A 16,754-nucleotide genomic window follows, 5' to 3' on the forward strand; every position below is an offset into this window, starting at 1 on the left:
ATCAAAGAAGTGCTTTCTTAGTCACTTTTCATCTCAAAGCCCAGGACGCTCAGTGAGGACATGCTACAATATGCCCGAAGACCAATTTTTTTTGTAGCTTGCACAGTAGAATTGTGGAATGTGATTCTCCTAATAGGTGAAACAGGTAATCAGCTGTCTTGGATTTTCTGACACATCTGGAATACAAAGCTAGTTAATCATAGGAGCATATAAATTCATTTTAGAGAAGGAAAATAAGGTGTAAAAGAGAAACTATACTTACTAAACAAGCAATACTAATTCTAAAACTAATCATTTAGTGAGATTGTGTGTGGTGCCTCAGAGGGGCAGTGCAGACAGAGACCAGTGAAGGAAAGGTGGCTTCAAGCCACCTTTACACCCTCAACCTGGTCAGGGACCATTAGCGGAGGCAGCCCATAGAGCTGCTGTAAGTTACAGCAGTCCTGCAACCCAAAGCTGCCCAGAATGGCCACACCAGAATATGTTGTGGTATCACTGTCCGTAGCTATTCCCCTAAAGCAAGGAGGACTACGTAGAACAGCTTAAAGTTGTCCTATGTTGAGCTTGAGCCAAAGAAATTCTCCCTCACTGGTGGAGAAGCTCTTAAAGCCTCTGTATACAGTCACTGTGATGTACAGCTATCATAACAAAGGGAAGAATGCCTCCTGGTATTTTTTAGTTAACAATTAATAATCACATTAAATGGCCATGTTGCACCTTTAGTTTACACTACTGAGGCTTATGCCACAGATGCCTTATTTTCAGCAGTGCTAGGTACCCAGAATGACAGTAAATGAAGATATCGGGTCTGAATACAGGGTTCCAATAAATAGACTTTGGCATGACCAGGATAATTCTTTATGCAAAGATTAGCAATATTTCAAAAGATTCATATCATGAATTCTGTGCAGTCTGGTTTCCCTTCTACATAAGTAATCATTTCATCCTTTACTGCCTATTTTGTTCTTGAACCGACAGCTCAACTGTGTCCACAGTGAGGAAAGCCTTTGTTTTGAGTAAATCTTTCTTCCCCAAATAACTAACTGATCAGATTCCTGTACTATACTGTAGTTAATGTGTACTTGGTTTCATAGGTAAGCAACCACACCACCAGATGCACGGCATTTGAAGAGAATGGGCCAGATTTTAAGCTAGTGTAAATTGCTAGAGCTCTATTGAAATCAGTGGAGTTATGCTGATTTACTTCTACTGAGGATCAAGTTTGCACATAAATCTTAAGGTCCACTGAACCCTTTGCATGGTATTAAGAAACAATGAAGTAGTCTTTATCCATATGTAATACCAGCGATGGAAATGGTTGGTTTTCTGGTATAATGTGAGAACAATAGTTCAACAAAATCTATTTATACTAACATCCTAAAAACTACTGCTTTGGTATTAGTGTATAACTAGATACTGTTTTACATGCAACAAAATGGTGAATTTCTCTCCTGTGCTTATTATAATTCTGAAAGTGATGCAGGCCAGTTTTGCAATTGAGCAAAGCAAGTGTTCAAACCACTGTGTCTACATTGTAATGTAGAGGATCTAGCAGTTAACCTCTTTTTGCTTATAGGAAAAATTCTTACACTTCCACATGAAGCTTTTTTATTTTCAGTGCCTATCAGGCATCTGATATTTTTCTCTGCTATATAGCAATACAATGTAATGGTCTATAAAACAAATATTTAGTAATCAGTGTTTATACAAATATTATTTACCAAGTACCTCACCTTGCTTAGAACATTCCTACATTCTTGTTCCAATCAGTGCAAATGCATAACTTAAAAATCCTTACCTGTTTTAAACACAGCTAGAGATATTCACAGAGTATATTAACTTATTTTACCCTAATTTTTTTTCACCATCTTCTAAAAGGGCTCCTCATAGTAACAATTAAAGCAGAAAAAGCTTTCCTATAGCTTTTGTGTCTGTTTTTTAACTAAACAAACAGTCTATGCAGACATTTTAAAACAGAATATATTTTAGTGTTTCCTGTGAAATACAGATTCTAGTACAAAGGCTCAGACAGTGTAGACATCATATTGTGTGTGAGTAGGTGTTTGAGATAGTGATGCTAATTACAGATGGTCAGTGTCTCCTTAGTTAAGACATATCAAATATATATGTATATTGGTTTTTTTAACTGTTTCCCTTTTTCCCCAACCTTAATGTTTCTTGTCTCCTGGGGGACAGGGAAAACAAACTTGATAAAAATCAACTAACTACATATGTGCCATGTAGTATCCTGCTCCACCTTCCTTTGCCTGTTCTTTGTCTTTTTAAATTATAAGCTCTTCAGGGCAGGTGCCATGTCTAAAAATGTGTTTTTTACTGTGTTGCAGAGTGGGGACCCAGTTCTGACTGCGTCCTGTGGGCATTACTAAACACAAATAATAATGCTGAAGGAGTCAGATTCATAAGTTTATTAACAGATCAGACCCTTATCCAGGTTTTGCCTTAGCAAAGTTCCTATAATACTGACCACTGATTTTGCTTCATACCAATTCATAGTCACCCATATCATCTGATCCTATTATCCCTTTCACCCCTACAGGAGATCAACCCCTAAATCTTTCCATAACCCCTAAAAGAGAAGTCATCCCTTTACCATCTATTGTTTATCCCATAGTACTGTGTAAAAATTGTATCACATTACCACACAGTGCTCCATTTCTAAACAAAGGCATCACTACTCAAAGAAGCCTGATCTGAAAGATGCTGAGCACCAGAATAACAAAATGTCCTTTGGGCACCCTGGCAATTCCATTGAAAGAGGCTCTCTGCTCCATTGCATCCAGACTTGAAACAGTTAAGAGTTCTAGCCAAATTAAATCAAAACACAGGATACTCCTTTTCCAGCTTTTATTTTTTACAGAAGAAAAAATATTACATCAGTGCCTTAAAGAGAGACTAAATAATGGGGGTACATAATTTTTGCTTTACCTTACATTTCTGCTTTTTAAACTCCATTTCAACTCAATGAAAAAGCCAACAAATATAGATTTAATTATGCAGAAAAGATGCTTTAACTGCAGTGCACATTCAATACTCAAAATCCAAAGAAAGCAGTTCTACTTGAAATGTGTACAAATCAATTCATTATATTGATTTGGAATGAGCTGTGCTTTAATTTAAAACCTAGATTACCACAGGCCAAACTTGATAAAGTCAGACTTTTTGAGGCCAGTAGCTTAGGTTTGAAGATGACCTAAGCCTCTTTATGAAATGGTGACTTGCCTGGCTTCTCATTTTACTTCTATAAATGGCAATCACATACAAACCATCAGGGGCCTATTATACTGTTTGTTTACCATTCATAATTTTTAACAAAACTTATGTGAAACTGAATTCAAGATGAATATTAAACTTTAAAAACCTGCTGACACCTTGTGGAAAATCACCTTGGAAGATTTTCAATTTAGAAACTATTCCTCTTATATAGTATACAGTTGTTACACTTCTCTTACCATACTCTATTACCAATTACTAAGATAGGGCTAGATCAAGGCATAGAAACGATTAGTCCATTGCTAGACCTCTGGCTTCTGGAGTTAGTTGATAACATTAGAGAATCAGCTTTCCTTTTTTTAAAAAGGAATTTTAGTTCTCTTGGTTGTAACTTATAAAAGGGATGTCTGCCTGTGTCAGCAGACAGCATGAGACATCAGGTCTGAGAGGAATGAACTGCCTAGTGCATGCCAGAGGGTGTTTAATTCTACTCACAGTGGTGTAACTTGATCAAATTATTCCTAGTTTACACCTTGTGTGTGCATAGAGAAGCAAGAAAAATACATATTTTAATTAAAACAGAAATATATTAGTAATTCCCATGCATGTAATGAACCAAGGCTGTAGACAGATGGTACATGTACATTGCACACACACACACACACACACACACACAAGCCCAGGGCAGCATGTCTCAGAGCTCAGGTCAACTGACTCAGGCTCCTGGGGTTCACTTACAGGTTTAAAAACAGCAGTGTAAACATTCAGTGTACATTTTCAGCATTGAATAACTTTTGAAACAACTGCTGTAACTAGAGTCTAGTTAGTCAGTTACTAAGATGTCACATGATTTTGGCTCTATGCAAAATAAATTAACTCATTTCTGGCTTGAGCTGTCATATTCCCAGTCCTGGCTGATTACACATAGACACACAGGCTTTGCTAGCACTGCCATCTGCTGTTGATATTAATTTGGTTTCCAGCTGACTAGTTTTTGAATACCAATATTGTATAGTTAAACTGGCCTAATCAATAAGGAACAAGCATCATCTATATTGATTTTTTTCAAACCTTTTAAACACCACTCATTGTTCCAGATTCCATTGGCAGCAGCTATGTGACAATCTTTGTCTCTCCTGTTATTTTTGTAGATGATTAAACAGAAAAACCATATTAAAAAGCCCATTTTCTGGTACTTGTAATTTTATGTGGTTCTTGGGTGTTTGTAAATAAATAAATAACAAAAACTTTTAAAGAGTAAGGTAAGGCCATAAATAACCCTTAAATTATAGAAATAAGACATGACTAAAGCCAGCCCTGATAGGAGTAAACAAATATATTAGGAGGATATAGTAGGATTTTTATTATTTCTCAGGCCATGTCTTTGGATTGTTAAACTTTTTAATGCTAAGGTAACACTGAACAATTCACGCAAGGACTGCACTGTATTTAAAAGTTAGGCTGAAATGCTTCTTACCCACCTAAACTGAGTTTGAGATTAATAGTTCCCCTGCTACCGTCTATCCTGAGTTCTTATACAGGCAATATTCTGCTAAAATGAAGAATTAGTTTTGTTTTAAAAGTTCAAACTTGGCACATTCATTGTCATCACAAAGGAAAATATACTTTTTACACACACACACACACACACACACACACACACACACACGAAAAGTAGATCTTCCCTTCTTGAAGTCCTTAGGATTCATGGGGCCCTATGCAGTATTATTAAACTGGTGCCCTTATGCCCAATGGCAGCCTGGGCTCGCAGCCTGGGGGGAAGGGACAAGGCAGCAAAGTATACGGAGATGCCCGGCCCACCTCATGACAGCAGAGAGTCACAGTTCCCCACAGAGACCCCCTTACCCTCTCCCTCACGCAGAATGCTCGGCGCTGGCACATTCCTCTCTGTGAATACGGCCCCTGCCTAAAGAACGTGTGCTGGATGTGCAGGAGCTGACCCGCTCTTACCTGCTGTCATGGGCGGTGGGTGAAACTGCAGCTTGGGGAGGCTAGCTCCCCAGCCCACCTATTCTGCCTGTGGTCCCACCCATACTCCACTCTTGCTCCGCCCCAGACCCTGCCCCACTCAACCTAGGCTCCACCCTTTCCCCCACTGTCTCCCTCTTCTCTTCCCTCCCCCACCCTGCTCACCCCCTTCCAGCCAAATCCCTGAACCCAAATGAAGCAAATGACATTTGAAAAACACACTCTTCTGCAATTTCTTTGTAAAGAAAATGAAGCATTTTTTCCACTGCATGCCAGATGGGTGAAGACTGGACATGCAGAAGGTACCTAATTAAAAGCACTAAACTTGGGAATAAAAAGTATCAGTCACAGGTTTTTTTATATGCCCTGAAGTTTCAGAGATTTATTTGCAAAAACTTTGTAGTAAGGGCGAGTCAGCTGTCTTGCTGAATACAACATTAAATATTATGGAATACATGATGCAGCTCTTCTGTTTTACATTTTCTTAATCAGTATTTCTAAGTTGATTTTATATTTTAAATGTACTCTTAAGCCTTCATAAAGTAATCATTCCAGACCCCATACACCCCAGGTATCTGAGTCAGGCGGTGGCTATACATTCTTCTGGAGTGGCCGCAGCAGTGATGAGCGTCGTGAATCTGGAGTTGGCTTCGCCATCAAGAATCATCTTGTTTGGAAACTTGCCAGTTTCCCCAAGGGTATGAATGACCGGCTCATGACAATGCAGCTTCCGCTTCAAAAAGGAAAACAAGCTACTTTGATCAGCGTATATGCTCCTACAAAGACCAACCCAGAGGATGTGAAGGATAAATTCTACGAAGAACTAGATACTCTGCTATCGTCAGTGCACCGCACAGACAAGCTGATTCTGCTTGGCGATTTTAACGCAAGAGTCGGATGTGATGCCGCAGTCTGGGAAGGAGTCATCGGGAAAAATAGAGTGGGAAAGTGTAACAGCAATGGCCTGTTGCTGCTGAAAACTTGTGCAGCACATGACCTTCTGATCAGCAATACGGTCTTCCGCCTTCCTACCCGTAACAGGACTTTGTGGATGCATCCCCATTCCAAGCACTGGCATTTGATCGATTATGTCATCATCAGCAGAAGGGACAGACAAGATGTCAGGGTTACAAAAGCTATGTGTGGTGCTGATTGTTGGACAGATCATAGGCTCATAGTATCCAAAATGAAGCTCCGTATCATGCCAAAGAGATGACCACAAGGCTGTAAGTCTCTCAAAAGGATCAACGCGTCAAAGCTGAAGAACAGCTGCATCACTGAAAATCTAGCAGAAGACCTAGAGAATGAACTTGCTGATCTTCGTATTGAGGATGACGCTGAGAGACTGGGAGCGATTCCACAACACTGTTCATACAGCTGCATCGAAGGTATTGGGGCCCTCCAGATGCAGGCGGCAAGACTGGTTTGATGAAAATGATGCAGAAATCCAAGTCTTACTTGCTGAGAAGCACTGCCTGCATCGTGCATATCAAAATGATCCATCCTCAGTGGCAAAGAAGACCGCCTTTATCAACGCTCGCAGAACAGTACAGAACCGACTGAGCACAATGCGGGACTTGTGGCTGAGCACCAAAGCAGATGAAATACAGGCATATGCGGACAGGAACGACTATAAGCAGTTTTATGAAGCCCTCAACACACTCTATGGTCCACAGTCTTCTGGGAGTTTTCCTCTCCTGAACTCTGATGGTACTGTGCTCCTTACAGAGAAGACGCAGATTCTCCAGAGATGGGCTGAACACTTTGAAGCAATTCTCTATCGCCCCTCAATCATCAATGATGAGGCCATTGACAAGATGCCCCAGGTTGCAGTCAATGACTCTATGGATGCTTCACCAGAAGAGGACGAAGTGAAGAAAGCTATCAATCAGCTGTCAAGTGGTAAAGCCCCAGGGTCAGATGCCATACCAGCAGAGGTGTACAAAGTCGGTGGACCCGTGCTGTTACGGAAACTCACTGAGTTGTTTCAGTCCTTCTGGAAGCAGAGAACCATTCCACAAGAATTTAGAGATGCGTCCATCTTGCACCTCTATAAGAGGAAGGGCAATCGCCAGGTATGCGACAATCACCGTGGAATCTCGCTGCTTTCTACAGTGGGGAAAGTTCTTGCACGGGTTCTGTTGAACCGATTGATCACTCACCTGGAGAAGGGCTTACTGCCAGAATCACAGTGTGGCTTCTGCAAGGGACATGGTACTATTGACATGATCTTCGCTGTGCGTCAGCTACAGGAGAAATGTCAAGAGCAGAATCGTGAACTCTACCCAACTTTTGTGGACTTCATGAAAGCATTTAACTCTGTCAGTCGCCAGGGCCTGTGGAGGATCATGTCGAAATTTGGCTGTCCAGACAGATTTATACGAATGGTACGTCAATTTCATCACGGTATGATGGCTTGTGTCCTGGATGACGGTGAAACATCTGAGGCCTTCCTAGTCACCACGGTGTCAAGCAAGGGTATGTTCAGCATGATATTCTCTGCCACTTTGACTGATGCCCTTCAACACTGCACTGAAGGAGTAGGCCTGAAGTATAGAACTGACGGGAAACTATTCAATCTGAGGCGACTGCATGCTATCACCAAGGTGAAGGAAACTGTACTTCAAGACTTTTTCTTTGCCGATGATTGTGCTCTGAATGCTAGTACAGAGCCAGAAATGCAAGCCACTATGGACAAGTTTTCAACATCATGCAATAACTTCGGTCTCACCATTAACATCAAGAAGACTGAGATCATGCACCAGCCAGCTCCCCACGCACCGTACTCAGAACTGTCCATCACTGTAAATGGACAGAAACTTCAGACAGTGGACCACTTCATGTACTGAGCAGTACCATTTCCCGAGCAGTGTCAATCGATGATGAAGTAAACTGCAGAATTGCTAAAGCCAGCTCTGCATTTGGCCGATTGTGCTCCAACGTTTGGGAATGTCGAGGGATCAGCCTACCAACGAAGCTGAAGGTCTACCGAGCAGTGGTGCTTCCAACTCTGCTGTATGCCTGCGAGGCGTGGACTGTCTATCGGAGTCATGCACGAAGGCTCAATCACTTCCACATTTCCTGTCTGCGAAAGCTTCTAAAAATCAGATGGCAGGACAAAGTGCCCGATACTGATGTCCTTACTAGAGCCAGTCTGCCGTCAGTTCATACATTGCTGATGAGAGCCCAGACCAAGTGGGCCGGACATGTCGTGAGAATGTCAGACGAACGCATTCCTAAACAGCTCTTCTATGGAGAACTCACGCAGGGAAAGCGCTCCATGAAAGACAAAAGAAGCGGTTCAAGGACACGCTGAAGACCTCTTTGAAGTCCTTCGAGATCAACACCACCACATGGGAAACCTTTGCACTGAACCGTCCAGTATGGCACAGCCTCATTCACACAGGCAGTAATACCTTTGAGGCGAGGTGTATTGCTGAGGCTGAAAAAAAGCGTGAGCTGCGCAAGTCCAGAGCTGCTTGTACATCATCAACAGTGCCTGATGAGTCATCTTCGGACACACAGAGCCCGGTCATCGAAAGAATGAGTTGTTGAGGTCTTCATCAATAACGATGGACGAACATCCTCATCAATCATCATCATTCCAGACTACTACATATTTAACTCACTGAAACAGACATTATTTTAAATTAATCAGTCACAGAGGTTTAGACATATTTATGAAATTTTACCAACTTTAAAAAATGTTTCCAAAGATTTTTAGGCATAACAAAGGATTTTATATCTTACTAGGTACTGATTTTGCTGGAGGGTTCTCTTAAAACTAGTTCATCAGATAGTCAGAAGTAAAGAAAGGGAAACTCCAGCTAGCTGGAAAGAAAGGGGTGTTGTCCCTTTGAGGGCTCTCTTCACCAGGGGAGCAGGGAGTGAAGGGAGAAAAGGATGGACAGGAAGACTTTAGAAGCAAGTTTTTTTATTATAGTAATTAAAATGTGTATTTTAGATAAGGGTGGTCTTTTGAAGGATTTATTTTAAAAACTATGTCTGAAGATGCAAGCATTTAAGGCTAAAGATGATTATGCATCTAAAAATCTATGCAAGGATTTTTTAGAGATGTGATTTTATAATCTTCACCAACTCACTAATGAAATATTTTTAAAGCAAATTTTAAACTAAGGTCATGCAGACTAGCATGTTCTGAGTAAATATTACAGTAATGCACAACTGTTTTGTCAGTAAATTCAGAAACTGACAGTATATACCTGGAGGTTGGCAAATGCCTGTTAAATGTCTTCATTACCACTTGAATGGCTCTTTAACAGTTTCAATATTGTGCTAATAGGGCTGGAAGGCTTTTCACTTTTAAGTTACTAGATCCCCTCTGGAGTAAGAGTGACCAGGCTGCAGCAGCCAGCTGTGGGAGCCTGCAGGAAGGGTCAGAATAGGGATAGGAAAAGGGAGGTGTTTGGACACTAAGACCCAGTGGTGCCCCAAATTTTCAGGTGCCCTACGCAGCTGCATATGCTGCGTATGCCTAAGAACGGCACTGTATTCAACTGTCCTCCATGTTTGTGGGGAGGAGAAGGGGCTTCAATTGAAACAAGGAAATTAAGTACAACAATTATTAAAATCTGTGCAGCATTAAAGATATTTTCGTCAGATGAAGTATGAAAATTAACTTCTGATTTCGCCAGCAACACTGGCTTAGCCATACTGTACCATACAGAAGCATTTTTTAAAAGGACACCGTAGTGGATTCCATTGTATATCTATTATATCACATCCATATGCTTCTCAGGAAAATTTTTTTTTTTTTTAAATGCCGTTGCATCTTTTGCACCCATACAACTTGATATGTGCGTGGACAAATCAGGTAACTACTCATTTGCATGCACAATTTCCCATTTTTGCCTCCAATGTCCGCCTGTATGCACCAATGGAGGCATAATATATACTAGCATACATTTGTAATTGCACTCACTGTACTCTTCTTTGAAAATTTAGCCGATGTTATGTATTAAGGCAATACAGAGAACAATGAAATACTGTTTTAGGTTTACACAGTACATGCATAAACTATTAGGGCAGTATTAAATTTGCTCAGCTAAGCAATCAGAAGTCTAGAAATACAAACGCTAACAGTGCTATGCAAATAGTGTGGGTTTGTTTGGGTTTTTTGTCCACCTCTAGTGGCTAGATCACATATAGAAGTTATGAATCAGGTACTGTCTCCAAGCTAGCAGAGCTGGTCCTTTAGTTCTAGCAGGAGAGGCTCACATTTTTAGATCCAAAGAGCCTTGTTTTGACCATCAAGGACTATTGTCACGGGCATAATTATGTTCCCTTGTGCATATGCACTACAATACAATGTAATTGTAATCATACTCTATTATAACTCTTTTACAGCAAGATTTCGGAGTTAATACAAACCCTGAATAAGAGACAGGGCTGGTGCAACCACTGGGCAAACTAGGCGGTCACCTAGGGTGCCAAGGGGTTGGGGCATAAAAAAGTGGTGTACTGGCTCGGCAGGGAGGAGCCAGAGCGTCTGCTTGCGGGGGCGGCGAGCCCCAGCCATGGAGGAGCAGGCACGGCGTGGGGGGGGGGGGGGGACAGCAGCCCTGCAGTGCCGCCAGAGTGTCCCCCCCCCCTCCTGCTCTGGCTGCGGCCTGGCACCCCCCACACCGGGGGGCTCTTGCAGGCTGCAGCAGATGCATGCGGGCACTGGCCCCTGAGCACCCCCCCCGGTTTCCCCTTCACCGTGCTCGGGCTCTGCAGCTCCCAGGCATGTGAGCTGCCGCTGGGGCACGGACCCTGAGCCTGCTCCGGGAGGGGCAGTGGCTCACACTCCCGGGAGCCACAGAGACCGAGCCCTGAGAAGGGGGAATTGGGGGGGGGGCATGGGGGCCACTGCCCACATGCATCCGCTGCAGGAGCCACTAGGGGTGGGGGGGCGCGCCGGGCGTGTGAGCCGGCTCTGTCCCTCCCAGAGCAGGGTCAAGGTCCTGCGCCCCAATGTCGGTTCACATGCCTGGGAGCGGCAAAGCCCAAGTGCAGCAAGCCAGGAGGTGCACGGGGGCCGCTGCCCACATGCATCTGCTGCAGCCTGCAGGAGCCCCCGGGGGGGTGCCAGGCCACCTTTTGCAGGTCTGCTGCCCCCCTGCGCCACGCTGGCTCCTCCATAGCTGGGGCTCGCCGCCGCCGCAAGTGGGACGCTCTGGCTCTCTGGTGCCTCCGGAAAGCAGCTTCTCCCTGTCGAGCTGCTGCAGCAGCCCAAGCCCGGCAAAGCCAGTGAGTTGACTCTGAGCAGGGGCCACCGGGGTAGGGAGGGCTCATGGGGGGGGGGGGGGGAAACGGCTGTGCACCCTCCAGGAGAGTTCAAGGAGTGGGGAGGGGGAAACCTGGTCTGGGGAGCATCCCCTGGGCATGGCTGGCCCCTGGGGTCTATAAAGGCTCGTTGGGATTTGCCCGTCAATGAACCGGATGTGCGGGGGGGTGGGAGGCACAAGTTGGAAGTTTCGCCTAGGGCACAAAATATCTGATAAGAGACCACTTCTTTTGTACGAGTCACAAGTTGATATATAGATTGTTCAGGAATCTAACTGCTGCATCATCAAGGATAGCAAGGTGTTGCAGTCCACCCTCCCAGCTAATTGTGTCCTCCTCCACCACATGCTTGACCATCCACATTGCTGCTCTACAGTCACATTGTGAAGATTAGACACAGCCAAATTTCTGCATTGTTGCAACTACTCTGGCTGTTCCAGTCAGCAGCTTATTAAGCCTAGTCCAGGGTCTGCATCCCAGGTTGGAAACAGGGTGGATGTAAATTAGGGCTCAGAGCTGAACTCCAGTCAGGAAAGGCTGAGACTGGCAATTTTTGGTGAAGCAGACTGGGACAGAAGAAGAGCTCTGTGTGTGGCAGAAAAAACAGGTCTGAGTGTGAACTTTTGTGTTATGTTTGTGTTGGGACTCTGATGATTGTTTGAACCATTTCTGTTATTAAACTAGTCCCAGGTGGGGGCACTGTTAGCCACAAATTAGACTGTGTGGAACCTGTAAGCAGCCTGCAAGAGGGGGCTAACAGGGGAAGAGTGCCTGTGAAGTTATCCCCTACCATGAGTGTGTGACTAGAAGGTAGCTAACCTTGGTACAGAACATAGTTGCTAGAACAAGAGGTGCTGGGGGTGCAACTGCACCCCATGGTTTGAAGTGGTTTCCATCATATACAACGTTTACAGTTTGGTTAAATGATTCTCAGCACCCCCACTATAAAAATTGTTCCAGCACTCTTGGTACAGAGAGTACTGGGGACTGACACACATCCAATACGGAGGATTAAGTAACCATACTACCCTGCACAAGCACATAAGGCAGCTCACAGTGAAGCCTTGAATGGTGTTCTAGAAAGTGACAGGGGCTACGGGTTAAATCATCATACTGAATACGCTTAGGAATATTTCATAAGAGTCCTGTGGCAACAGTAGTATAATAGGCAACACTCAAATAATGAAAATCACTTTAAAACACTATAAAAAGACAGCTCATTTCCATCATAAAACACCTAACAGTTGAGATTGCATGAGGCAAATGTGCATACATTGTGAAGGAGCACTAGAATGTATGATAATCCTCTGAATTTGATAACTTATTATGTATTTATTTAGATTTAACAAAAAAGTTACCCATACAAAAAGTTCTAGGCACTAACAGTTATTTAAATGCATGATAACATAATGATGACCACCTGCTGGCATGCAATACTGATATACAAATAACATGTAAACTTCACCAGCAGCTTAAAAAAGATACAAGTAACACATTAATTCAACCAGCCAGTAAATCAAGATTACAACAAAAATCTGATAATATGATGACGAACACAATACGAGTGAATAGATATAAGTAAATAAAGTCTCTATTAAATGAGTAATAATAGTAGATGATGATAAATTATAAAACTGCATAACATTCACAAGGAAACCTTACATTGTTAGCTTTGAAGACTAATTTTTGCTTTTTAGTCACATTTCTTTTAATTTTGAAGGCTTATTTTTATTGTCCACTATAACTCCATTTTTGAGAGCTGCTAGTAGTTCTTTTCTCTTACTTCAATGTATAATGTTACTCTTTTATATCTAGTACAATTACAAGTTACAATTTTAGCGCTTCCTCGTTTATTATCAATATTATCTAGCACTTTCCATGTTTTCAGTTGCTTATAGATTTCCCAAACTTTAACTGCTTGGGCTAAAAAAAATTTTTCCATCCTGGGTGTCTGTCTCAGGCTGAGTATTTTTTGAAAGCTTCAGCCAAAACAGTTCAGCCATTTATAAGAATGAAACTAAGGAAAAATGTTTTGTAATGTTGTGACATTTTTCTTCAAGAAGCTTTAGTGCCCCCATGTTTTGGAGCAAGGATGGAAGGAGGTGGACCTCCTGTTAAGAATGTGCCTCTCGCTGTTTCTGTGAAAATCTGCCCAATTTTGGTCAAGTTATGCTTTTGAAAAAAATCTCAGTATGCACACACAGAGAGACTTCGCAGAGTTTAGCAGCTAAACTCTCCAAAGAATCCATGCACATTGAGCATCCTCCAGCCCCTAACACTTCCTATGTGCAACCAGACTACGTGTGCCATCCTCACAGAGTGAGTATGCTCTAACCCAGCGCTACAGGGACAAAGCTGGACTTTCCCTGTAATTGGTGCTCCCAGTTGCTTCAGGCCAGGATGGGGCCAGGCACTAGAATTAAGAGCAGGAAGACTGTCCCTCCTCTGCTATCAGTATCCCCACTTTCCTCCTCCACACACCAGCTGGGACCTACCTGAGTCAAATGCACAGGGGACAAGAGCTGGATGGGGAGGGGGTGAAGGAGAAGATTGGGACACAGCCTGCGAAAACTGGGGAGGGAGAAGAGAAACTGACTGGGAGCTTGCAGGGGAGACTGGGGGCTGGCAGGGGGATGAAGGGAGACTGGGACTGGCTGGCCAAGGATACTTATAAGACTGGGAGCCAGGGATGGGAATATGGGAACTGGCTGAGCAAGTAGGGGGAGAACACTACCAGGAGTGGGAAGGTGAGAGAGATCTGACAAGGAGCTGGGGTGGGGACTGGGATTGGCTGAGTAAAGAGTCTAGGACAAGAAACCAGGGAGGGGTGAGCCTTGGAAAAGGAGCTAGAGAGGGGATGACTGCATGAGGAGTCTGTGGAGGCTTTAAGTGGATTTGCCTAGCATCACAAAGGAAATCTGAGTCAGAGAGAGGGACAGAATCCACTTCTGAGCCAGCATTTGACAGCCTTAACCATGAGACTTCTCTCTCTGCAGTCCCCTGCCCATTATACTACATACACACTCTACAACTTCTACAATAAATGAAGCAGGAGTCTTACAGACAACAGCTTTTTTTCACAACAGAGTCCCGACTCATCGTCAGAGCAGGGTCCATATGGCAGGGGTCCTTTTGAAAAAATAGTCAAGTAATTAAAGACTGTATCATAATGTGAACACACAACAAAAGGCCAAGTTAAGGTTGTACAGGCAATCTTAATTCTGGCATTTCCTAATGGTTGAGTGCTTGACTTTGCAACCTTAATAATCTTTTAATATAGTTTTGTGTGTGATACTGCAAATATTGATTATTCTAATAATTTATGTAGGTTACTGATATGATTAATACTGTAATGACAGAGGTGCCACTTTGGGGAAATAGGTAGACTATGGTAACCCAACAAGTACCCAGAGAAAAGAGATGGTATTTGGGGGGGGGGGGAGGAGTATTAGGAAGGGAGCTTATTCAGGCATTAAGGAAGGGGAAGGAAGCTTTAATATCTACCTTCTCTCTAATTTTTTGCTGATGTTACAATACTGGATACCCCCATACGATTGGAACTTTGTAGCCAATAGTCATGCAAAAATTACAGATATTTCATTGGTGTTGCAGTTTTTCTAAATCTGAATATTTCAGAAGTAGATAGACATATTCAAAATGCTGAGTTTTTCTCAAACATCATGACTAATGGCTCATAGTTCATTAATGGGTTTGCCTTTTACCAACTTTCATGCCAGATGCTAATCCTCTAATTACATTTAAACTTCAGCATTTTTACCTACTTCCTTTAAAATAATAATTCAATCAAATATGTGCAAGTTTTGGGGTTAATATTTTTGTTTTCTGCTCCATTCAAACTATTTATTAATCTCACTCTTTTTAGGAAAATTAGAAGTGACCAGCCCTGCCTAAAATGTAGTGCCTATAGAAGTCAAATATATTTATCATTATTAAATAGATAAGACAGTAAAAAGGCCAAGGTTTCAACACAGCAATGCCTTTCATATAAGGAAACAAAGAAATAACCAACTCAAATGATATTTGATTCATTCTGTCTCGTCAAGAATAGAATGTCATGGTTGTGTCAAAGCTAACAAAAAGCCTTCCATTAATACCACTTAGTTGACTGAGGGAATAAGAAGCTTTATTGAATACATCCAACTTTGCTAAAAGGTCTTCCAGGGAACTAACTGAAAATCTCTAAGGACCTAATCTGAACTCAGTAAAAAGATTCCTGTTGTCTTCAGTGGGCTTTGGATGAGGCCCTACATGTCCTGTGCCAGCAAGCATCAGTTCTTAGGATGGAGTCTGTGGGGACTGTGTCTACTTTGATTATAGTACAGTTATGGTTAGAAACACCGAGAGGATTATTCTGGGGCATTACAATTGCTATTCAAGAATCCCAGTCCGATCATACTGATTTCCACCTGCCTCATCTAGCCTTAAATCCCTAGGTATGCCTTACAGTTCTGAGCTGAAGCCAAAGTGTTAAAAGATTAATCCATTATAATGCACTGTACAAAATCCAAAATGTTTGGCAACATACTCCTTTCCCAGATCCACCATTATTACTTTTCTTCACTTTCAATGAACAACTTATAATGAAAGCTGCCTTTTAGCCTTCACCTAGTGTGGTAACCCTTGGGGAAAATGAGTTGCTGTAAGAGATGTTAAAATGAGGTAATAAGAATGCAATACAGGCCCAAATGAGGAACTGGCAAACCTTCGATAATTTTGCTGCTGTTTCAGAATGAGTGTGAATAACTTCAAAAGAAATTATTTTTGTCTGTACTCTGATTCCAACTCTGAGACTTTATTCAGGCTAGGATGTGATTTATTCATCTTTTCCTCTATTTTTTGTTAGACAATAAATATCACATTTCACGCTTCTTCTAATACCAACTCTGAATCTACGTAATCAGACACATCACACAATTTGTTGAAAAAACTGTCTTATTTATAAAACAAATGTGTTCTACCCACTTGTGTGTATTTCTTCACTGCACTAGCAGAGGACAAGCTTTCTCTCCATAATTTGCCTGACTCTGGAGTACTGGAAGATAATACAGTGAAACTCTCAGCATGCCAGGTACCCTTCAATCAGCATGAAGAAATCTCTTTTTAAAAAGTTATTTCCAGATATACATTCCCACATTTACTTTTGTGATTCAGAAACACATTACTATTCTCTAATAATAAATTAACCAGTACATAGAAATAGAAAATACATAGCAAGGCAAAAGCCC

At 42.3% G+C, this 16,754-nt stretch overlaps 1 protein-coding gene across 1 annotated transcript; it reads left to right on the forward strand.

The window, feature by feature from the left end:
• The first annotated feature begins 1,308 nt into the window (after positions 1-1,308).
• On the forward strand, positions 1,309-10,604 carry LOC128838801 (uncharacterized). The gene is made up of 5 exons (XM_054031229.1): positions 1,309-1,317; positions 5,792-6,435; positions 6,551-6,930; positions 7,270-7,944; positions 10,588-10,604. The coding sequence occupies exons 1-5, from the start codon at positions 1,309-1,311 to the stop codon at positions 10,602-10,604; spliced, it is 1,725 nt and encodes a 574-aa protein (XP_053887204.1).
• Positions 10,605-16,754: the final 6,150 nt, after the last annotated feature.

Source organism: Malaclemys terrapin, chromosome 6 (genome assembly GCF_027887155.1).
Source record: "Malaclemys terrapin pileata isolate rMalTer1 chromosome 6, rMalTer1.hap1, whole genome shotgun sequence".
In the NCBI taxonomy this organism is placed as follows: Eukaryota; Metazoa; Chordata; order Testudines; family Emydidae; genus Malaclemys; species Malaclemys terrapin.

Bases quoted from the DNA above. Each gene is read 5' to 3' on its own strand.
- LOC128838801 (XM_054031229.1), top strand. The intron at 6,436-6,550 runs ACCACAAGGCTG...CTTCGTATTGAG, and splicing joins CGTATCATGCCAAAGAGATG to GATGACGCTGAGAGACTGGG. The intron at 6,931-7,269 runs GTACTGTGCTCC...CCATCTTGCACC, and splicing joins TCCTCTCCTGAACTCTGATG to TCTATAAGAGGAAGGGCAAT.